General features: G+C 37.4%; 1 protein-coding gene across 2 annotated transcripts in view; it reads left to right on the top strand.

Moving 5' to 3' along the window:
* Positions 1-18,340, top strand: part of RAB18 (RAB18, member RAS oncogene family) — a 35,217-nt gene extending 16,877 nt beyond the window's left edge. Inside the window, exons 3-7 of one of the 2 annotated variants that reach the window (XM_025885825.2) lie at positions 6,206-6,267; positions 10,977-11,049; positions 12,473-12,591; positions 12,664-12,730; positions 16,362-18,340. In XM_025885825.2, coding sequence (XP_025741610.1) covers positions 6,206-6,267; positions 10,977-11,049; positions 12,473-12,591; positions 12,664-12,730; positions 16,362-16,537 — 497 coding nt within the window. In that variant the 3' untranslated portion in view covers positions 16,538-18,340. The remainder of the gene's footprint in view (positions 1-6,205; positions 6,268-10,976; positions 11,050-12,472; positions 12,592-12,663; positions 12,731-16,361) is intronic. The other variant, XM_025885827.2, reaches the window with a different exon arrangement.
* Positions 18,341-24,628: the final 6,288 nt, after the last annotated feature.

Genomic DNA, 24,628 nt, shown 5'->3' with positions numbered 1-24,628 from the left:
TTTTTAGCTTTTCGAGGAAACATCAGATTTTCTTCTGTTCCTAGTTTGTTGAGTGTTTGTTTATCATAAAAGGATGCTGAGTTTTGTCAAATACTTTTTCTGCATGAATTGAGATGATCATGTGTTTTTCCCCCCCATTCATTCTTTAATGGGATATATTATTTTGAGTGATTTGCTCATATTCCACCAATCTTGTATTATGGAGGTAAAACTCACTTTATCATGGTGTATAATCCTTTTAAGAGGCTGCTGAATTACGTTTGCTAGTATTTTGCTGGGGATTTTTGCATCAGTATTCCTCTGGGATATTGGTCTATAGTTTTCTTTATTTGTAGCATCTTTGTCTGGCTCTGGGATCAGAATAGTGCTAGCCTCCTAGAATGAGCTTGGAAGTGTTCCCTTCTCTTCCGTTTTTTGAAAAGTGAGGAGGGTTGGTGTTACCTCTTTAAATGTTTGGTGGAATTTACCAATGAAGCTATCTGGTCCTGGGCTTTTCTTTGTTGGGATGATGTTGATTACTTACGGTCTCTTCAGATTTTTTTTTTAATTTTATTTATTTGAGAGAGAGGCAGAGTGAGAGAGAGTGAGCACAAGCAGGGTGAGGGGTAGAGAGAGAAGCAGACACCCCGCTGAGCGGGGAGACCGACGTGGGGCTCTATCCCGGAACTCTGGGATCATGACCTGAGCTGAAGGCTTAACCGACTGAGCCACCCAGGGGCCCCAGATTTTCTTTTTCTTGATAAGTCGATTTTGTCAATTGTGTGTTTTCAGGAATTTGTTCATTTCATCTAGGTTATCCAGCTTGTTGGTATATATAATCATTTTTTTGTCTGTAAAATTAGTGGTAATGTCCCCACTTCATATCTGAGTTTTGTAATGGGAATCTTCTCTTTTTCCTTAGTCTAGTTAAAAGCTTGTCAGTTTTGTCGATCTTCAAAAAGAAAGAAAGAGAGAGAGAGAGAAAGAGAGAAAGAGAGAAAAGAAAAGAAAAGAAACCAGGCCTTGGGCATGGATTTTTCTCTATTGTGTATCAATTTGCTTTGTCCTTTAATTTGGTTCTGATCGTCATTATTTCCTTCCTTTTATAGCCCTTAGTTTGCTCTTTTCTAGTCCCCTAAGGTGTAAAATTAGGTTATTGAGTTGAGATATTTCTTCTCTTATAATGTGTTTATAGCTGTAAATTTCCCTCAGCACTGCTTTTGCTACATCTCAAATTTCGGCATATTGTGTTTTCATTTGTCTCAAAGTATTCTCTAATTTTCTTGTGATTTCTTCTTTGGCCTATTAGTTGTTGTTTAAAAGGGTGTGATTTAATTTGCACATGTTTGTGAATTCTCCAGTTTTCTTTCTATCACCGATTTCTAGTTTCATTAGGTTATGATAAAAAATACTTCAGTTGAGTTTAGTCTTTTAAAACTTATTCATACTTGTTTTGTAGACAACATATGGTCTGTTCTGGAGAATGTTTCATAGGCGCTTGAGAGAACTGTGTTCTGAAGTCGTTGGGTAGCATGTTCTCCGGGGCCTTACTGGTCTGTGCTGTTGTTGCGCTGTCCTATTTCTCTGTTCTCTCTCTGGTTGTTTGATCCATTATTGAAAGTGGTGCATTAAGATCTCCAACTAATACTGTATTTGTCCCTCCAGTTATGTGAATGGTTGCTTCATAGATACTGGGATCTGTCCTTTGGTGTATGAGTCTCTTAAGAGACAGCATGTACACTTGGATCTTTTTTATAGATTTATTTATATACTTGGGTATTATTTTTATATATATTCCGCCAACACCGCCTTTAATATAATTACTGGTAAGGGAGGATTTACTACTGACATTTTGCTGTTTGTTTTCTGTGTTTCTGTGTGTCTCAGAGAGTTTTTGTCGCTTATTTCCTCCATTACTGCTGCCTTTGGGTTTAGTTGATTTCTTACAGTGACATGTTTTGATTTCCTTTTGTTTAAATTCTTTAGGTATTTTGTTTGTGGTCTGTTTCTTTTTGAGTCACTTCTGATAGTTTTTAATCTTTGATGGAAATTGACATTTCATCTGAATTGTCAAGTTTTTTGGCATGAACTTGTTTATAACATTTCCTCAGTTACCTTTTCACCTCTGTATAATCTGTAGTGATGTGATCTTTCTCATTCTTTATAATGGTAATTTTTGTCTTTGTTTCTCTTGATCACTTTGGCTAGAATTTATCAGTTTCTTGATTTTTCCTTATAGAACCAATGTTTTTGTTTCATTGATTTTACTTACTTATTTTTATCTATTTTTCAGGATTTTATTTATTTATTTGAGAGTAAGAGAGAGTACAAGCTGGGCGGTGGGGCAGAGAGAGAGGGAGAAGCAGGCTCCCCACTGAGCTGGGAGCCTGACAGGGGCTCTATCCCAGGACCCCAGGACCATGACCTGAGCCAAAGGCGGCTATTAAGCTGACTGAGCCACCCAGGGGCCCATTGTGTCTTCATACTCACTTATGTTTTCTTCTGTGATGTCTAATTTTTGTTAATCTCATCCCATGTATTTTACGTCTCAGACATTGTCACTTTATCTCTAGATGTTTGATTTGGGTCTTTTTAATCTCATGTCTACTTTTTAAACATGTGCTATACATTTAAAATAGTTTTTAATTTCCTGTTTGCTAATTCTAGCATCTTTGTTCTCAGTCAGTTTCTGTTGATTGCCCTTTACTTCTGACATGGCAGATGATTCCATTGATATGTTCTGGTTTCTCACTGACAAGTATCTCTTTATGATACACTTGATAATAATCTTTGGTAAACTTTCATGTTCCATTCACTGCTTGTTTTAAAGGTTTTATTGACCATAATGTCTAGTTTTAACTGAACTACCCCTCACAAAGTAGCAGATATGCCTAAAAAAAGATTACTTTAAAAAAACTGAATTAAATATTGTATTAAAAGTGCAAGCCCAAACGAACAACAAGAAAAAGCCAAAATGACAGTTCTTCTGTGGATATTGTGATTTATAAGAAATACATATTTGGTTCCTGGCAGAGAGTTTTTAAAACCCTTTGACTTTCTTAACTGATCAAAGCAGTGACGACGTCTTTTGCTTTTCATAACTAGCCCCTTCCAACTGTACCCGACTTTATGTTAGCACTCTGACTTCTGGAAAGCCTCTAAGGGTGGAGGCTGGCTGCCTGGAGAACCACCCATGTGATTAGAGGGTTGGGATTTTCAGTCCTACTCTCTCCTACCTCAGGAGAGGGGAGAGGGAAGAGGGACGGGAGATTCTGTCCAGTCACTGAAGGACAGTGATTTAATCAATCATGCCTGAGTAATGAAACCGTCATAAAAATGCTGAATTTACTGGTTCTGAGAGTTCGGTTTTGGCAAACACATGGAAGTTCTGGGAGGATGGCATGCTTGGAGAGGGCATGGGAGCTTTGTGCCCCTTCCCCCCATACTTTTCCTTATTTGTCTCCTCCATCTGGCTGTTCCTGGGTTATTATCCTTTTATAATAAGATGATACTCTAGTAAGCAACTCTTCCTGAGTTCTGTGAGCCACAAATTAAAGCAATCAAGGGAGGAGATTGTGGGAACCTTTGATTAATAGCCGGGTGGTCGGAAGCACAGGTAACAACCTGGATTTGGGATGGCATCTGAAATGGGAGTGCAGCAGTCTTATAGGACTTCTTATTAGTTGGCCCTTACCCTGTGGGATCTGACTGTATCAGACTGAATTGAACTGTAGGACACTGATGGCCGTCCCTGGACAGTCAGAGAGTATCTGGTCACAGAAGTGTTCAGTGTTGTAGGAGAGTAGAGGAGATACACAGGAGTGTTTTTTTCTAAGATGTTCAGCTTCAAACTGTTAAGAGCTCCTTGTCATCCACATGAGGAGGTTGAAAAGATAGATTAATCAAATCTAGTAAGAAGTTGGAAAAGTCAGATTTATTAAAAAGATTCCTACTGTGGCCACCTTTTTATAAAAGCAAGTTAAGAGCCACTGGGAAAACAGAAGAACCAGACTTGGTGAAGAAGCCGTTTGAGCAGGTGAAAGCTAAAGAACTCAGTGTCTGCCTAGGAGAATCACCAGAGGGACCAAGGAAAGATGAAACCGGGACTTGCAGGGTCTGGATCCAGATGGGGTGCCCTTTCAGGCTACCTGTGTGTATTGACTTTGGTGGTAGGATGCCAGTGGGCATTGTTTCCTGAGGATGTTCTCTGTCACTTTCAGATCTAATATCTCAGAAGAGTAACTTAATGATACACATGACAGAGACCATCATTAGACTGTCAGGAAACATGAAAAACAGGAAATTGTAAAAGAGAAGAAGAAGATTGGGAGAGGGAGGTAAACAAACATTTTGGGAACAGTGAGTTTCTTTTCTTGGGTAGCTAGCAAAAAGTCAGTCTGCCCTTGAGCATGTTGTCTGGAGTAATTAGGAAAAAAAAAGTTCTTTATGCTGTGACAAACGTATGAGAATTCAACTGGAGAGTGTGTATGACATGTTTTTTCTATGTAATGTCTACATTGGCCTTCATTTAGTACCTGCACCAAGTCAGAACCATTTCCCTCATCTGAATTTTCTCAGGCTTTGTTTTGTTTTTAAAGTATTATGAATAAAATGTAAATAATTTCATACTTTTTAAAAAAAGATTTTACTTTTATTTTATTCATGAGAGACAGAGAGAGGCAGAGGCAGAGGGAGAAGCAGGCTCCCCGCAGAGCAGGGAGCCCGATGTGGGACTCCATCCCTGGACCCTGGCATCATGACCTGAACCAAAGGCAGATGCTTACCTGACTGAGCGATCCAGGCGCCCTTCATCCTTTTATATAAATGGTGTGGCATAATATTTATTTACCTAGACCTGGTGAATACAAGATTATTTAATAGGAGATTTTTGTTTGTTTAGCTGCGAAGAAACATTAACTTAAATTTTCCTGGGACTATGTTATTAGCACTGTCATAATTGCCCCTGATTCTAGGTATGGTTTTATCAGCTCCTTTATCACTCCAGCCCAAAACACAAACTTTTTTTTTTTTTTTTAATCTTTGGCATACAGAAAGACCTGGTAAAGTGCATTTTTATTACCTAATTTGTGTTTGTAGTGGATCACCAGAAATTATCCAAGAATTACTCATGTATTTCCATAATGGTTACAGGTGTTGTCATAAGCATTTAGTATATGAGGGTGCTGTTCATCTTACTTGTGACTGTTCTGAATTAATTGTGACAAGCTAATAAGAGCTTTTGAAAGTTTCTTTCCAGGCTTCTTGAGCTAATGTTTTGCCTCTGGCCAATGGGGTAGACTGCACATTAATTTTGATACTCTTTAAAGACATGTGCGCAGTTACTGTTCATTTAAGCCAGATGGCATGTGTCAACTCCTGTTCCTGGAAAGGGAGAGGTTTTTTTGGAGCGGGGGGGGGGGGAACTCTGTAGTAAAACCTTACGTGTCTTCTTATGGAGCTCTACTCTTTACATAATAAATTAGTACATGTCTTCTTATGGAGCTCTTCTCTTTACATGAATTAGTACTTACAGAAGATTTTCATAGCACTTTAAGCGCTCCTCCTTTCACTTATGAAGAAGATTCTTAGGGGATTGGGCACAGATTTTTTTTGTGTGTAAATTCTTTTGCAGTTGTGCAGTAGCAAGGGATCATTGATAAAGTTATATAGAACGAATACTGTTTTTTAGGATAAAAACAAACAAAGAATTCATAAGAGAAGGAGTAAGTGGCCCTTTTATGTTTTTACCAAGCTGCTTACGGTCAGAATCTGAGTCAGGGGATTGGCTGGCTTTGGACAGAGCTCTTAATGATGGAGTGTCGATGCATTTGGACCCCCTTAGAAAATTGCTCTGATCCAGAATCAGCCATAGATAGTCTTCTCTACATGAGCACCGTGAATTCCAGCGCTTGGCTTTTAATGTGCATCATGAATCATCTTACATTGAAATTTATTTTTCCATGAAAATTTTTATTTTTTTCAAGGAAGTACAGGTAGGTAAGTGTTTGGATTCTGCAAGCATTTGGTTTTCATTTATCCTGACTAAATCCTAAGCTGCTGAAGTGATAGTGACACTTTTTAATTTTCACATCCATAACTCCAAGAATTTAGGGTGTGAATTTGGGTATTTGATAAAGTGGCTTTTCTGTGTTCTTATTTTCTTGGAAATTGATTTTAAAAGTATTATTTTACTGGGATGCTTATCAACATTTTCATTTTTTTCAAGGTGTTGACTTTAAGGTGAAAACAATTTCAGTGGATGGCAATAAGGCTAAACTTGCAATTTGGGTAAGAGTTTTAAAAATGTATTTTGTATAAACATTTAACTTGTATTTTTTAAAGAAGTAGAAGTTGATGTGTGTAGAGTTCTAGAGGGAAACAATTTGTATCAAATAACTTTTGGACAATTTGTTGGGTAATGGATAAACAATAAATGGCTATGTCTTATATTGGGTAATGAGGCAGAGACTTGTTTCACTTACTCAAAATTTTAAAATATATAATCCCTTGAGAATACTTAAAAGCAGAATAAAGTATAGAAAAATCGTCTTATCTGCCAGACAGGATTATTGTTACTGAATACGTTTCTTTAAAGTTTTAAGAAGACAGTGTATACTCAGCTAACACTGAAGGCAGTTGTTGGGGAGAAGGGGATGAAGTGATGCTCAGGAAAAAAAGTATTTTTCATGTTAGTCTGTCCGTATATTCCTGAAATTTGAATTTGCCAACTTTGGATCTATTTTCTACTATCAGTGCCTAGTCTTTACTTACTTTCCTTTCATTTGCCAGTGAACCCAAACATTCTGATACATGTTGCTTTCCTAAGACCTTTTCATGATAGTGCTGACCAAATAAAATAGCAATAACTGTCAAAGACGTCCAAGATGCTTAGTGTCTGTCTCTGTCTGCCCGTCTCTCTCCCACTCCTGTCTACCTACCTACCTACTTCTCTCTCTCTATCTAAATGATTGCCAATAGATTACATTACATATATAATTTATAAAACTATGCTCTTATATATCGGATTCCCACATATACTATGATAACTAAATATATAAATACGTTTTTGTTACATGGGAGAATTGCAACTGGTTAGCGGTCATCACACTGAGATGTACTTCAACATGGTGATGAAGTAGTAACTGGGCATCAGTTACAGATTGAAACAGCACGTGTTTATGTATTGTATGATCTGATTCATTTTCCTGGCATTCTCCGAATGGCATATTATTTCTAATACACATTTCATCCCAAATAACAAGTAACTGTGTAAGTGTGTCTCATGTTTTTCTGTTAATTTTTTTCTAACATACAATACTTTACACGATCAGTAGCCTATTGGCCCCCTCCCCAAAATATAATTATGATATTGATAAGAATAGTAATGTCTAACAGAAAACAATTTGGAAAATGTTGGACTAGGCCATAATAAAATATATCAAACAGTTTAAGAATGCTAGCTTCTCCCTGTACAAAAGTGGGAGCCTGATTTTCCATATAGTTTTCATGGTTGAATTTAATCACTTCTTTCTGCCCTTGCTACTGTTTTGTGAGACATACGTGTTAGAATAGGATCTAAGGCTTGGTGGTTTCCGTGAGATCTTTCTTTTATGCAAGAGGTTTTTTTAAATTTACTTTTTAGTTCCTGTATAATAAAAAGGTTGGCAGGTATTACTGAAGTGACATCTTTATCATAGGCGTATAAATAATTTTTTAAATAAGAGGCTCAGTCTCAGAACCCTGAGACCCTCATGACCTGAGCTTAAATCAAGAGTCAGAAGCTCAACTGACTCAGCCACTCAGGTGCCCCAAATGTTAATGTTCTTGTGTGTGAGTATGTGTGTGTGTTTGTAATACTAACTCTGTCATGTGCTGCAAATATTTTTTTCCTGTTTGTCATTTGCCTTCAAATCTTGTTTAGGATGAGTGAGTGTGTGTATGGGGTATGGATGGTGTGGGGAGAGATGTTCTTGCCATACCAAGGTTTTAGTATTTTTGTGGTCAGACCAGTTTTTTTTTTCATGAATTTGGGTGTTACGTCATATTTAGGAAGGCCTCCTCACTCATAAATAGAAATACGTGAGTCCATTGTTTCCTCTCAGTTCCTCTTCCTGCTTCGATGCTTCTCCTAGGATCAGTCAAATAGAATAATCAAGTACAGCCCTGTCCTCACTGCTCCCAAAAGTGCCGCACACACATCACGGCCTACTTGGCACCTCTAAAGCTATTTTTCTCTATATCCTGCCCTCACTTCCACTCCCACATTTTAATATTTAGTCTTTCCAGATCCTTCCTTGTCCTTTGTCCATTTCTAATCTTTAATAATCTCTTTTCTCCTCTCCCATCAGAGAAGAAAACCACAGATAGTAAGCTCTGCTTTTCTTGTCTTACAAGGATGCTATTACAGTTATTGCAAATTCCTATCTTGAAAACAAAAACAAGCAAAAATCTTAACTTTTGACTATGTAAGCCTATAAATTTTATAGGTGTAATATATTCTGATCCAATATTGTGGCATAGGGTGCTTTGCTCAAATTATCATACCTACTTAAACATTTTTATAAGTGGATCCAAAAAAATCAAGACTCTAAATAGCTGGACTAATTTAAATATTTGTGTATAAAGTGTCAGTCATGTAGTATTTTAACATTAAACATATTTTTTTTTTTGCTCTAGTCTTTTTTTTTGTTTTTAAGATTTTATTTATGAGAAAGAGCAAGAGAACCTGAGCAGGGGGAGGGGTAAAGGTGGAGAAACAGACTCGACACTGAGCATGGAGCCTGACAGTGGGGCTCAGTCCCAGGACCCTGAGATCATGATCTGAGCTGAAGTCAGATGCGTAACCAGCTGAACCACCCAGGCGCCCTGCTCTGGTCCTTATTTTTAAAACACTGGGCTTTATGGATATTTTAACTAGAATCAAGAGTTCTGAGTTTTAAAAGATTTATTTATTTATTTTAGGGGGAGGGGCAGGGGGAGAGAGGGAATCCTTAAGCAGACTCCCCGCTGAGCGCAGAGCCCCACATGGGGCTCTATCCCAGGCCCCTGAGATCAGGACTTGGGCTGAAATCAGGAGTCAGATGCCCAAGGCACTCCACAGTTCTGATGTTTATGTTGTGTCTCATCAGAGCAGTTACTAAGTTGATCTCAGTGAATATCAAGGGAAACAAAATTCATGTTCAAATGCTTTCCACTGTTTCTGGAAATTAATTTATTATAGTGTGGATATGGTTTTGATATGAAAACAGAATTTTTCTGTTACAACCAAAAGTCTTGTGACTAAAATATTTCTTGCTTGGTCCTTGCCCTAACCTATATCAAATTATCCAAATTATAATCTGCTTTAGATAGTAAGTACACTTCACTTGATGCACCTTTAATTTATATTATTTTTTGAAAAGTTGAGTCAATACGGAAATTGAATAATTTTAAATATCAGAGGTTTTGTAAGAAACTTCGAAGCAAAGGGAATTTTTGTAAAGAGAAATCACTTTTATCATAAATTTATCTGTTTAGAAAGTTTAATTTTGTTAATTTTTTCACTTCAAGATGGCAGGGCTGGAGGCAGTTTCTGTAGTGGTGAGAATCTGGAAGCAAGGACATTCTGCATTTATGTAAGCGTAGCTGGGGAAGAGTAGTAGATTTGCAAAGTGGTTTACTTTGAAAGTTATTTTTCTCTTAAGTTTCTCTTCTGGGGCCATAAATTACTCATATATTCTCTACCTATTGCTCTTATATTAAAGCAGTCTCTATTTTGGCCAGGGACAGAAAGTTGGTAAGTAGGAAAGTAAGTAGCTGGAGCCCGTCACTGCTGGTTTAAAATGCCTCTGCTGGTTTAAAATGCCTCTGCAATCTTATAAACCTCTTAGAGGTTATGAACATGTTTTCTATCTGAAGGAGCGTCTGCTTGCCCCATAGCTAAACTCGGATTTACAACCATGAGACTGGCAGCTAAGTTGATGTTTGACATATGTCTTCACTTTTCTTCAGGTTATTTGATATTGGCAGACTGGAAACTTTTTCTTAGAGGGCAGTAAATATTTAGTCTAATCCTAAGACAGGCCATGTGGCATTGCATAATCGAACAGGCCTGGCTGTGTTCCAGTAAAACTTTAGTTAATAAAACAGGTGCTGGGCAGAGGGAGCCGTTTGTCAACTGCTGCTTTGCATAATCTTAGGTATCTTGAAGCCACAGTCCAAGGATGGTAGAAAGAAGACAGAAGGAACCAGGTCCAGAAGTACAGACTTGTTAATTAGTTTGGGTTGGTTGGTTGGTTGGTTTCCAAGGAAAGTTGAGCAACTGTCCTGTGGCAAGAATTGCTCTAGGCACTGGGGTTAAACCGATGATTAAGCAGATGAGGTCTCTTTCCTCATGAAACTTGCACTTCCTAGCTGGTGTGCATCTTTTATGTTCCTCTCCCCCAATATGTGTCAGAAACATGTGATAGCAAGTGGTTTGGTTTTATGCATTTTCCTAAAAGAAGATAAAAAGAAAAATACTTTTAAGAGTCCAACCTAACCATTGCTTACCTAAAATAAGACACTCCTATAATTCTCTTAAAAAAAAAAAAATAAGTGGTTCTCAACCTTGATTCTACATTAGAATCACCCGGGAAGACTTTGAAAACTTCTGTCTTACCATAGACCAGTTAAACCAGAATCACTGGTGGTTGGACCCAGGCATTGGAATTTTTCATTTCCCAGGAAATTTCACTGTGCTTCTGAAGTTGAGAACCATGGCTTTCAAGGAAATGGGTTTCATGTGTGATAAAAATCTTAAAGAGATACCCCTTTACTTAGATGCATTTTTCTAGAGATGAGTCAGTATTTATTAATTTTATTTTATGTAACACTTTTCAGTAAGAGAACACATCTAATTTAAATTTCAAGTTTTAAATGAGCTTGCGCATGGATATTTTTAATAATGCTGTTTAACTTTCTACTCTTAATACTATTTATACTTTTTAAATTTAGTAATAATTGTTTGTCACCTTTAGGATACTGCTGGTCAAGAGAGGTTCAGAACATTAACTCCCAGCTATTATAGAGGTGCACAGGGTGTGATATTAGGTAAGGTTTTACTTTACGATACTGCTTTAAAAATATTGTTTTATTATTGCAATTTCTGATTTTCCTTATCTGTGAAGGTCAGTGAGTTTTTATTTTTCTTCAGGTATGTATTTATGTAACTTGAAGTTATATTAGCTTCATTTAATACTAATGAATATTTAAACTTTCAAAATTTCTTTTCAGTCCTTTGTCTAGCAATTAAAAGAGAAAGATCAGATTAATTTATTTGGTTTAAAAGCACATGTTGATGAAGACATAATTGAGGATTAATCCACATGTAATTGGTCTGTCTGAAGAGTGTTACCAGAAACTGATCTTCAGTCAGCAGTGCATTAACATTTGCTGTGCGTTTATAAAGGAAGAAGCATGCTAGTTGCTTAGTTGAATCTGTTTTATGAGTCCTAAAAAGTCTAACAAGGCACTTAACATCGTTGATTCATAATCATACAGAATTTAAAAACCAAATGTGGATTCTCATTGTAAGTTGTTGAAAAGTACTTCTTACTAATATTCCTGGGAAACTTTTAAAAATAAATATTGGTCAATTTTAGGGAAAATTTTCTTTTTATATTATGTCATAAATAGTGAGGTTTTAGGTTCATTTCATTAATTTAACAGCAACTCTTATTTTGGTTTAGCATCTTTAAGTTTAGAAAACCTTTTTTTTTTTTTTAAAGATTTTATTTATTTATTTGACAGCAGGAGAGCACAGGCCGGGGAGTAGCAGAGGGTGAGGGAAAAGCAGGCTCCCCACTGAGCAGGGAGTCAGAGGTGGGGCTCGATCCCAGGACCTGGGACCATGACCTGCCCTGAAGGCAGTTGCTTAACCAACTGAGCCACCCAGGGGCCCCTAGAAAACACTTTAAATTAATAAGGTCTTTATATTAATAAGCTCTTAATATATTTTAATGCAGTGGGATGGAAGATGAAAGTGATAACAGGGAGACAATCAGGATCTTATCCGTTAAGTTTACATACTTTTTCAAAGTTGCAAATTCTGGTCCTTGTAAGAAACAAATTAACAGGGTCATAGATCTTTGAATCCATGGGAAAAAGTTTGGTATTTTGCCACAGATTTGGATCTGAATGTTTTAGTTTTTGGATAAATGTCTTTTATTGTTAAGAACGGGAACAGCTGTTGTTTTGCTTAAATTAATTTTCAGTTATCACACAGGATATAATTTCATTTCTCTCACGGTGTGTCCTAATGAAATTGAAGTGTGTGTATGTATATGTTTATTATTATTTTTTAATACACTTGTTTCTTCCATCTGGCTGAGTAGATACTGATTGTTAAGCATTTGAAGGCTTAGAAACAGACTTGCCTATATAGAAATATTAGCTTGTAGTGAAATATCAGAAATATAATGCCATTGCTTCTTATTTTTAATGCTTATTTAATAAGTGACCCTTTTTATTTCAGTTTATGATGTCACAAGAAGAGATACCTTTGTTAAATTGGATAATTGGTTAAATGAATTGGAAACATACTGCACGAGAAATGACATAGTAAACATGCTAGTTGGAAATAAAATTGATAAGGTAAGAAGTCAGACACTTGGCATTTTGACTGTATTTTGGTAGCTTTTCTTAATCTTTATATTTACCTTTTAGGAAAATCGTGAAGTCGATAGAAACGAAGGCCTGAAATTTGCACGAAAGCATTCCATGTTATTTATAGGTAGGTGTGTGAACATTTATCCTTTCATTAGTAATGAGGAATTTTAAAATGGAGTTTTTGCTACATTTTTCTCTTTATGAACAGTAAAATGTATGTACTTAGTTCATCATTTTCTTGTGCTAACTGTAGAGCCCGGTTCATTTTTCTTTCTGTAAAAAAAAAAGAATCGGATCTCATTATGTGAAATTGTATAGGACAGAGATCATTCCTGTCAGGATACAGCAGCATTCGGCAAAGCCGGGCACCCAGTGTGTGTTGTACCTTGCTGGTCCTTGTGCTGGCAGCAGTGGTGCCACCTGGGAGTTTGTTAGAAATGCTTCATTTCAGTCCCAACCCAGCTTTTCTGAATTAGAATCTGCATTTTTTTTTTTTTTAAGATTTTAATTTTTTACCTGCCAGACAGAGCACAAGCAGGGGGAGCGGCAGGCAGAGGGAGAAGCATGCTTCCCACCGAGCAGGGAGCCCGATGCGGCACTGGATCCCAGGACCCTGGGACCATGACCTGAGCCGAAGGCAGACGCTTAACTGACTGAGCCACTCAGGCGTCCCTGGAATCTGTATTTTAACAAAATCTTCATGTGATTTGAATGTACATCAATACTTGAGAAGCATGGTAAAATAGGGTTTGGCAGACTATAGCATGGGACCAAATCTGGTTCCACCATTTGTGTCGGAACACAACCTTGCCTGTGCATTTACATGCTGTGTGTGGCTGCTTTTGTGCTTCATGGCAGAGTTCAGTGGTTACAGCAGAAACCATATGGCATTGAAAGCCTAAGATATTTACCATCTGGCCCTTTACAGGAAACGTTTGTTGACCCCCTGTCTAGAAAAGTGGACAAGCTCTATCACTGTGGAGCTTTTTTAATGTTACAGGTTCCCTGGGCCTTGTCACAGGTCTGAAACTGGGCCTGGAAGACAGTTTCTAAAACCATCCTAGTTGATTCTGATGTGAAGCCAGCTTTAGGAATTACTGGTTTAACTATTCTGCTGTTAGGATCTTTTAGGAATTAGGAAATGGAAATAAAAGAACATCATCTATAGATAGAAGCAGGGTGCTGTAAGAGGAAGGTAATAGGCAATTTTAGAAAGGAATTGAGTACTACCTTTTCTGTTTACTTGCTGGGTGTCCTTCATTTTGATACATTAGTTCAGTAAACGTTTACTGAACACTGAGACTATAACAAACAGATGAACAAAATGGACAAAGTCCCTGCCCTCATGAAGCTTACATTCTAGTAGAGGAAATAGACTTAAATAAGTAAGTAGTGCTATGAAGGAGAGAGAGTATGATGAGGATGAGAGGTAATTAGGGGAAGTTCTTTGAGGTAGTGCCATTGGAACAAGAATCCATAAAATGAAGATCTAGAGGGAGAACATCTCAGGCTGACAGAATAGCATATATTTCCTGAGGTAGGAACGAGTTTAATGTGTTTAAGGGATAGGAAGAAAGCTTGTGGGCTGGGAGCATAGTGTATGTTGGGGGCAAAGGTGGTGACGGTGGGAGGTGAAATTTAAAAGGTCATGTTGGGCCTTGTAGGGTATGGTAAAGAAATGGGTTTTATTCTAAGTGTGGAAAGCAGGGGAGTAGTGCTGTGATCTGATATTCTTCTAAAAAGACCTGTTTGTACAGTACAGAAAATGGTCCATGAGAAGCAGAAGCAAGAGGCTTGTCATGGCCGAGATGAATAATGCTGGTGCCTTTGACTATGGGAGTGGTTGTGGGTGGCTTCCGGAAGGTTGGCAGATCTAGGAGATATTTGGATGGTAAAGGTGACAGGCTCTGCTGATAGATTGGGTATTTTTTTTAAAGATTTTATTTTTTTCATTTGACAGAGAAAGAACTCAAGCAGGGGGAGAGGGAGAAGCAGGCTTCCTGCCAAGCAGAGAGCCCGATGTGGGGCTCGATCCCAGGGCTCTGGATATTGAGGTTAAGGAAAGAGAGCAATCGGGTAACTCTGAGTCTCTGGCATTTAGGATGAAGACATTGGATTTGACAAGATGGAGAATGCTGGTATTTTTTAAAAGAAAAGTTTCAACCAGGGACGCCGGGGTGGCTCAGTCATTAAGCGTCTGCCTTCGGCTCAGGTCATGATCCCAGGGTCCTGGAATCAAGCCCCCTCATCGGGCTCCCTGCTCGGCGGGAAGCCTGCTTCTCCCTCTCCCACTCGCCCTGCTTGTGTTCCCTCTCTCGCTGTGTCTCTCTCTGTTAAATAAATAAATAAAATCTTAAAAAAAAAAAAAAGTTTCCACGGAGTGGTGAGAACAAAAACCTAGTTAGAGTACAGTTGACCCTTGAACCATGTGGGGTTAGCGGTCCCGACACCCCCCCCGCCGCAAGTCGGAAATCTGCTTATAACTTTTGACTCCACCAAAACTGAACTGCTAATTGCCTATTGACCTGAAGTCTTACTGATAAAGTCAGTTAACACATGTTCTGTATGTTGTGTGTATTACATACTGTATTCTTACAGTAAAGCTAGAGAAAAGAAAATGTTATTAAAATCATAAGGAAGAGAAAATACCTTTACGGTACTGTCCTGTGTTTATTGAAAAATATCCATGTGTAAGTGGAACCGCACAGTTCACACTGGTGTTGTTCAAAGGTCAGTTAGAGTCTGAAGAAAAAATGTGAAATAAGGAAGTAGAAACAGCTTACATAGGTAAGGCTTGATGACAGTTTTGCTTTGAAGAGAGGAGAGAACCCATGTGGCTTCTAGAAGAGTGTGTGGGCTGGAAGGCAGGGTGGTTGGTTACTTGGTTGGTTAGTAAGATGGACAGTAATTTTGGCAGGCTTTTTAAAGCTGACTGATGTGATCCAGTAGTGAGGGCACATGATTCTTCAGTGAATGAGAAGGGATGGGATCCGAGAAGTAGAAAAGGGGATGCTCCTAGATAGCAGCAGGGACAGTTCATCCACTGTCACAGGAGCGAAGGCAGAGCCTAAGGTCACAAATGCAGACAGGTTGGTGACTCTCTTGGTGGGATGATCTGTGCTCCTGTCAGATCGTTTCTATTTTTCTCAGCATAAAGTTAGGTCATGAGCTGAGATAGAGGAGTTTTATGATAAAGGAATAAGAGAGTCATCTCAGATAGTGAAAAAGGTAATTACTAGAGAAAGGTAGGATTGGTGAGCAGGGCTCAATGTCCACATGCGTTTCATGGGGAGCATAAATGCCAAAGGAAACCAGTGTCCATGGTTGTATATCATTTATCCAGTCACCTATAGCTGCTTGGTTGGAGGCACAGAACAGCCCGACTGTTGAGCTTGGAGCCTGGATTTTCTTATTCTGTAATGGGAATGGGAATAATAATCTGTTTTGGGGGTTGATTTAAGAACTAACTGAAAAATTGAGAAGGAACTTTGGCATAATATTTGAGTAGGACTTTACAGTGTACAATTCTATCACAAAATCCTGGGCTTATATACTCCTCTTCTTGTGGATAGAATTTGAATAGCTCAGCTTTGAGAGTTGGGGGAAATTCACGAATTTTAAACCTCTGGGGAGAAACTGCTCATTTGCCTCTGCATATACTGCCGGCTGATATTTATGCCATAATAATTTCCCAGGAAAATATCGGAATATGACCAGAAACGAATAGACTCTGACATTTTTTTCTTGAATTTTAGAGGCAAGTGCAAAAACCTGTGATGGTGTACAGTGTGCCTTTGAGGAACTTGTTGAAAAGATCATTCAGACGCCTGGACTGTGGGAAAGTGAGAACCAGAATAAAGGAGTCAAACTGACACACAGGGAAGAAGGCCCTGGAGGAGGAGCCTGTGGCGGTTACTGTTCTATGTTATAAACTCTGGGAAACTCCATCTCTTGCATATTTGATCAGATAGTGACATCTTTCTGTATATAAACTTTAACTGCTATTTTAGGGACCTTGCAGTTTGCACATATTTGTTTTGTATCATGGCAGTAAATATTTGCAAGAAATCCCACTCATCGGCTTTCCCAGGTACAATGTTATGGTAAGCATGCACAGTTTGCAGTCTACAGTTTTTTATGTAACATAAAATAGGTGTACTTTTTTAAGTACATTTGATTTTATGATTTACATTTATCATGTGATTAAAAAAATCCACCTATCTAGTCTTTGTTGATACAAGGTCTACTTTTGGTCTCTTCTTTGCTTAAATACTCCTCTATCAATTACTGAATTAATTGGTATGTAGAACTCCCAGAACCACTGGGAGATATTCAGGTATCATCAAACCTGGCAAATTTCCTTTCAGGAATAACACAGAGCATGATTCCACAGCTTTTGTAGGATGTTTGCTGACAGATTCTCTTTTAGTACTAAGCAAAATTCTCTACAGGATGCAATCCAGGCCAATTTATAATTAAATCTCTGTTCTGATGATGCTTCTAAAGTAGCATTGATGTGTTAAGAAGTTTGGTCTTGCTTTTAAATTTTCTTCAATGAGTAGCTCAGTTGCTTAACTGGAGTTTTAACTCTGTGATATGTACATTGGATTCTAACCCTTTGTGCAGCGTTTTTAGTTATGTGGTGTTTGGCAGAATGACAATAAGGTTTTCCCCCATTTTGGTTTTGGAAGGACGAGAATAGTGTGTTTATGTAACTCATGTAGTACTTTCCTTACCACTTTAAAAACCAACACCTTTTTCCATAGATGGTGGTGGGGTTTGTCCAGGTACCTCAATTGTAGCTTGTGTCCTGTTTATGAACATCTGTATCTTATGACTTCCCTAAATGACTAGTTGATATTCAGAAACCTATATGTGTTTTGAGGGTTGGGAAAAATAGAACACTAAATGACAATATGAGAAAGACATATTGCTTCCAGATTTTGATGTGTGTGGGAAAATATTGTTGCAATGAAAATCTTGGTAATTTACTGTAACACGTAGCCAATAGTTTATCAAAACCAACTTGTACAGACTAATAAATATTTTCCACAGTATTCAGTTTTCTAACCTCTTGCTATTATACATTGCTTATTTTTTTCACTCGCATGTTACTTAATTTAACGTTGTTATCTGCTATATTAAGCCCCCAAGTAAGTTATTTGTCCTTTCAAGCAGGTCACCATGATACCCCTCAGTAAGATTTCTGATATTAATTTCTGGTCAGTTTGTTCTTTGTATACAGTTGCAAATGATAGATTTTTTCCTGGGTCGCCTTTGCAATAACTTGTGATAGTGGATTTACTTCAGGTTGGGTTCTTTCTGAACTGTACATCTTCACATAAGAAAACCTTACATTCTACTTGGTTCACACTTGTGAGACCACATTACATGTGATTAAAGGTTTTATACATTATATATGTATTTACTAAATATAAAACATTTACTCGTTTGCTGTTGGAGAAAGGTAGCTAACACATGTACTTACGATTTGTTTGTGTTACCTTAAAGCTGTAGATTTGTATATTTATGTAGTGTCTGTACTGACAAGACATTTATTTCTGTTACTGCTTTTTGCTCCTTGAGCTATATAAATCTTGTGCATTGGATTGTTGTGTTGATTTGATCAAAATTTGGATACATATGAGTCACTTTTAAAAACTAATTTTGTTTGATAGATTTATATTGTAACCTTTTATAGTTTTTGAAATAAATATAGCCTGCTTTCCCTAGATGCATTTGTGGAGGAGGTATTCTACATTTCCCTCTTACTCTCATGGGCTGAGGAACATCTGAATATAGTGGTCCTCAGTTTCTAATATATGGCTTTCACTTTACTATTTTGTTGCAAGCTTATTTCCTAGTGGAGTTTTCCTAAGTGTAGTAGTTATGATATCTGAAATTAGTCACTTAAATAGCTGAGGATTTTGTTAATTCTTCATTTCCACATCATTTGAAGTAGTTTAAAAGTGCCTTTTGCAGATGGTGCAAATTAGAAATATTAGAATATAGTGCTTTGCATTCTAGGAGTACTGACACAGACCTAAACAAATAAATACTCAATTTATATTAAGAGTGATAGTCAACTTTTATTGAAAGCTTCCTTGGTACCAGGTGTGCTAAGAGCTGGTTTATTTATTTCATTAAACCTCACAGCAACCTTAAGAGACTGCCTGGTAAAGCTATTATGCCCATTTTAAAGATGAGGATAATGAAACATAGGTTTTCTAGGTAACTCCCCAAAGATCACAAAGCTTCATCAGTGATGGAGTTGGCTTCCAGTGAAGGCATTTTTCATTAAGTCCGTGCGTGGTCTCAACCACCACTCCTTTGTTACTAGGTCTTTTGTTTTAACACAGCAGGATTAAAGGCATTCCCTCATGTTTTCTAAATCATTTTTTTGTTATGTGTAATAGAAGTAGGTCAGATTTCTTGGTTATAAAGTAAATTCCATTGATGTAAACTAACCAGGTAAGTCATTTGATCTAAAAGTTAAGGTAGTAGAGTGGTTGGTCTCTTTAGTCCTTTTCCTTCTTTGGATGGAATGAAAATCCCTGACTTAGGAAAGATATAAAATCAGGAGATGTATGGGACCTTAACTTTGTAACTGGACCTGAGAAAAGGAATTAAATCTGGGAATAGTCTTTTGCTCAAAATTGAAATCTGGGGGAATGTTCTCGTTTCAAATGCTTAATTGCCGTTATCTACAGATTCACACTTGGAGTTGACTTTATAATTGAACACAGTGGAATTGAACTTGATTTTGATTCATTGTACTTAGCATACTCAAGAAATATATATGATTCTGTACAAGTGTGGAACTGACCCCATAGCTCATAAAAGAATCCTTATACCACTACCTTTTCTATCTGTGGGATGGCACAGACCTACCTCATATCCATAATACCTTTAAACACAATTTAGTGTATAGTTTTTCGTATTTTCAGGTGAACTGGGATAATCCTCTAGGTACTCTGGATTGTAGTTCTTCTCAATATTTAAGTATTATGCTTCTATATCTTGGGTTCCATTTCACTAGTCATACTTTGAAAGTTTTTTGTCTGTTTAGGTAGAGGGAGAATCCTTTATTTTATTTATTTATTTGACAGAGAGAGACACAGCAAGAGAGGGAACACAAGCAGGGGGAGTGGCAGAGGGAGAAGCAGGCTTCCCGCGGAGCAGGGAGCCCGATGCGGGGCTCGATCCCAGGACCCTGGGATCATGACCTGAGCCGAAGGCAGATGCTTAATGACTGAGCCACCCAGGAGCCCTGGGAAAAAGCCTTTAATCAGTTTCTAGAAGACATTACCCTAGTTCTGAGCCCAGCTATTGCTTGGGTAATTAACTAGAGACTCCATCTTGGGTTTTGTCTAAGAATGTTGAAAGAAGTGAATAGAAAGATACAGCCTAAGTCAAGACTTGGAGCTAAGGAATATAAATGCAGATTTACCGAGGGATTTCTGATTTTTTTCCCCTCCAAAATGGGAGCATTTTACCAGTTTGAACAAAAAAAAAAAAAAAAAAAAAGGAGTCAATTTCTCTTGGGGCTTTAAATTTTACTATTTGTTGTTAGCTTTTTAAGTTTCATATTTAGAAATCCATGTTGTTTCTGATTGTGGTATAAAGTTTGCTTAAGTGCCTCTTAGAGGTGGTGTGTTAACACATACATTTCCAGTTGTGTGTGCACCTGTTCTCAGTCCTGCACCCCCACATCTCTCACACATAATACTTTTTTTTAATTAACCTGGTAAGTGACAGATTATGTAATTTTATTTGTATTTCTTTGATTACTAGTGAGATTGGCATTTTTAATATTTTATTGGATATTTGTATTGTTTTCTTTAATTCCTTGCTCAGGTATGTTGTGGTTGCCCATACAGCATTCACTTCCACCCGCATTTTCTTTGGATAACCAACTTCCTTCACATATGTGGTTTAGATGGGATTGTCACACCCCCAGCTCTTCGTAGGGTTGGCCTGGTTACCTCTAACCATTGCTACTAACTCTTCCTCTTCCCCCAGCCCCCAAAATAAATGGTTCAAGGATAGTCACCTGACCCAGCTCAGGCTGCTTAGATACAAGATGTTTGGTGAGGCTTACTTAGGAAGGCTGAAAGAAGACACCTTGGAGATATGTTCTGAACTTGCTGCAACTAGTTCTTCTAATACAAAGAAGCCAGCCTTGGGTCTGTACCAAAAAAAATGAGAGGGAGTCTAAGTTGGAGCCCTGATGCAATCTGGAACATTTGGATCAAGTTGGACCTGAAATCAGCCCTACTTACGGACTTTTTACTGATGTGAGCCAATAAATTCCATTTTTGTTTAAGCCAGAGTTGGATTTTCTTTTTTCTTGCAATGAAATGTATGCTACATGAGTATATATGTTCTTATTCTGTAAGGGTTCTTTGTGCATTGAGTTCAGTATGTTGATATGTATTTGCATAGGGAAGAAAAAAGGAAATCACTTGAAAAGCCATTACTCTTAATATGTTAGTGAGGTTACTTTCATATATTTCTTTATAGACATACATGTAAATGAGTTGAATTCATACATGTGATTTTAAGGGACCTCTTGGCTTTTAGGGTCTTATGTTTTTTGTCACATGAATACTCAGCTCTTACCACTCTCCTCCCTGAAATAATCAGTGTTACAACCTGGCATGTATCTCCTTTTGCATTTCTCCATGCTTCCATAGTCACCTCCAAAATCATATGCAATATGTATATATACATTGTCATACAACAAATGGGATCATCCTGTTTCCTTTCTTACCTGACAATAGATTGTGAAAATCCCTCTAAACCATGCATCTAACATCTGTTTTAGTGATTGTGTAGTATTAATATTCCATGGTATGGGGTATGGATTACCACAGTTTAACTATTTCTATAGTGACGGGCACTCACATTGTTTTCCATTTTTTGCTTTTGCAGATGGTACTGCAATAAATATTCTGTACGGAGATCTTTTTGTTTCTGTGGGATATGTATCTAAGAGTTGGATCCATGGGTCAAAAAAATGTGTATTTTTTAGTTTTGATATATTTCATAGATGGCTTTCCAAAAATGTGTAATAATGAACATATCCACCAGCATTCCCCATCAGCCGCAGGAAGTGTTCTCAAATTTTAATTTTTGTTAACTCATATTTGCAAGGTGTAACTTATTTTAGTTCACATTTTCTGTAGAGCATTTTTTTGTGTTTGTGGGCCATTTGGAGTTGCTCTTTTTTGAAATGATTCATATTCTTTGCCAGTTTTTCTGTCAGTTTTTGTGGTTTTATCTTACATAAGCTCTTTGTGTAGTACAGATATTAACCCATATGTGTATGTTTTAAGCATTTTTTTCTGACCTGTGTTTGTTTTTTCACTCTGATGATGCTGTGGTTTTTCATACAAGTTATTTTTTTAATATTTTATACTTTCTGTGTTCTGCAACTCTCAGGTTGTACATGCAGTCTCCTTAGCCTCTTCTGAGATCATTGTTTTCTTTTTTTCTTTCTGAACCACTAATAACTTGGAATTACTTTTGCTTATGTCACAAGATAGGGAGCCATCTTATTCTTCTCCATATGGATATCCAGTGTGCCTGCACTACACATTAAATACATTTTTTTCCCCACTGAGCTGAAATACCACTTTTGTCCCAGATTAAATTCCGCTAAGTACTGGAATCTTCTTTGATCTTCTATTTTAGAGTCTCTTAACCTTGGAAGGTAATGTATTTCAGTTGTGTGTAATGTAAACCAGTTTCAATTGGTTTTCTTTAATCCTGTGTATATTGTTTTTATGCTTTAAAAAACATTCTTAGAAGGGCTTTGCAGCTTTCATCAGACTGTCCAGGGGCCTGGTGAAAATAGTTTTGATGTTAGTGGCTCTATAATATGTTTTTTGGCTGGTGAGTCCTTTCTCACTCTTTTTCAATTTGTTTTTTACTTACGATTCTTAAAGATCACTTTATTCTTTGCCCATTTTTCCTTTTTATAGTTCCTTTTTTTTAATGAGTTTTTCCTAAAATATGATATGGATACTAATCCTTTACCATTAAGTCTTCTCCCAGTTAGCGATTTCTCCTTTGGATTTGTTTGAAATATTGCATAATTAAAACATTTTAAACCAAAAATTTAGTCATTTTCATCAGTGTTTTAAAACTGGGAATCTAATTGGAATCACATGTTTTTACTTGCCATTAAGAAACATAGGATATCTTTCTGTCCAGATTTTTTTTACCATTTTAAAAATGGATAGTTTTCTTTGCATAGGTCCTGAACTTTATTAAAAGTTATTCTCAGGAATCCTGTTTTCATTAGTGTGAATAGAATTGGTTTTTCTCATTTCAGAATCTGTGTAGTTGCTTTTCGGTCTATCCAGGTGCCAAATCAGCTTGATACTTTGGTTTAAACTAGAGCGTCTATGTTTTTTAGGTAAAAAAACAAATTAATTTATTTTAAAAAGTATATTATTTTGAGGAAGCTGCAGGCATCTTTTGATACTTTGCCCTGACAAAGTGGTTAGAGGAACCCTCCCATTTCACACCGGCTGTTAAGGCCTGCGTCCCCCAGCCTTCTGTGGAGGCCACTCCCGTGCTGTCTCCAGGCCCCAGTACCTCTTAGGTACCTTCCATTGGCCATGCTGTCCCTGGCATCCACCAGTTTCTGACTCTTTTCTAATGTCTTAATAGCGAAACTGGTCTATTACTTCTGTTGTTGATTACTTTGTGTCTTGTGAGATTCATAAAATTGGGAAGATTCTTTTTCATACATGCTGAAATACTCAGTTTTGAAAAGGGGGATTGTTTGTTCATTGCAGGTTTCCTAAAAGTCAGTACAGCATACTGGCTAAGAGTGTGGCCACTTGGCATCAGAGTATGCTCATATTCCAGCTCAGTCATTTTACTGCGGTATGATCTTGGGCCAGTTACTTAACCTTTTTGGGTCTCAGTTTTTTCATACTGAAAATGGGATGGGGCACCTGGGTGGCTCAGCTGGTTAAGCATCTGACTCTTGATTTCTGCTCAGGTCATGATCTTAGGGTTGTGAGATCGAACCCCACATTGAGCTCTGCACTGGGTGTGGAGTCTGCTTGGGATTCTCTCTCCCTTTGCCCCTCCCCAGCATGTGTGGGCTCTCTCTGACAAAAAAAAAAGAAAGAAAGAAAATGGGATAATAGTCTCCACAACTTTGTCAGGTTGTGAGCATTAAATGCATAAGAGAGTGTAAAGCCTGACACAGTGTGCTTCAGTAAGTGTTAGCTGTTACTATTAGCATATCCTGGTTTTTAGCTGCCTCAGCTTTTCTATTGTTTCTTAAATCAATTTTTATAATTCCCAGAGAGAAAACAATACATTTTTTTTTCTTTTGAGGCTTAAAGATTTTCTGGAACAAAATTGGACATACTCATTTAAAAATTATTTTTCTAAAGCTACAGTTTCTCGTTTGTGTGTATTTTCCTTTTTTGTTTTGCATGCATTTTATCAAAATGCCAAAATCAACCATTTAGATTTACAGAATATTTATAAATTAAGTTCTCCCCCTCACTGCTTTTTTTAACAACTTATTTTGCCAATCATTATATCCAGTTACAAAATAAAATCCTTTGGAATTCTGACAGGAGCTGCATTAAGTATATGTATTAATTTGTAAACTGACATTTTAAAGTCTTCCTACCCAGACACATGGCTTATCTTTCCATTGTTTCAGTTATTAATTAATATCCTTCAGTAAAATTTTAGAATCTCCTTTGTATATATCCTCTAGCTACATTTGTTAATATATTCCTGGGCATTTTATCATTTTTTTTGTTAATACAGTGTATCAAGGGTTTTTATTTTTTATTTTTTTAAAGATTTTATTTACTTATTTGACAGAGAGAGAGCACAGATAGGCAGAGTGGCAGGTAGAGGGAGAAGCCGGCTCCGCTGAGCTGAGAGCTCGATACAGGGCTTGATCCCAGGGCCCTGGGATCATGACCTGAGCTGAAGATGCTTAACCGACTGAGCCACTCAGGCGCCCCAATCAAGAGTT

Source organism: Callorhinus ursinus, unplaced genomic scaffold (assembly GCF_003265705.2).
Source record: "Callorhinus ursinus isolate GAN/ISIS: 27379988/994484 unplaced genomic scaffold, GSC_fseal_2.0 scaffold62, whole genome shotgun sequence".
NCBI lineage: Eukaryota > Metazoa > Chordata > Mammalia > Carnivora > Otariidae > Callorhinus > Callorhinus ursinus.
The sequence above is the reverse complement of the archived record's forward strand: the minus strand, read 5'-3'. Positions and strand labels throughout refer to the sequence as shown.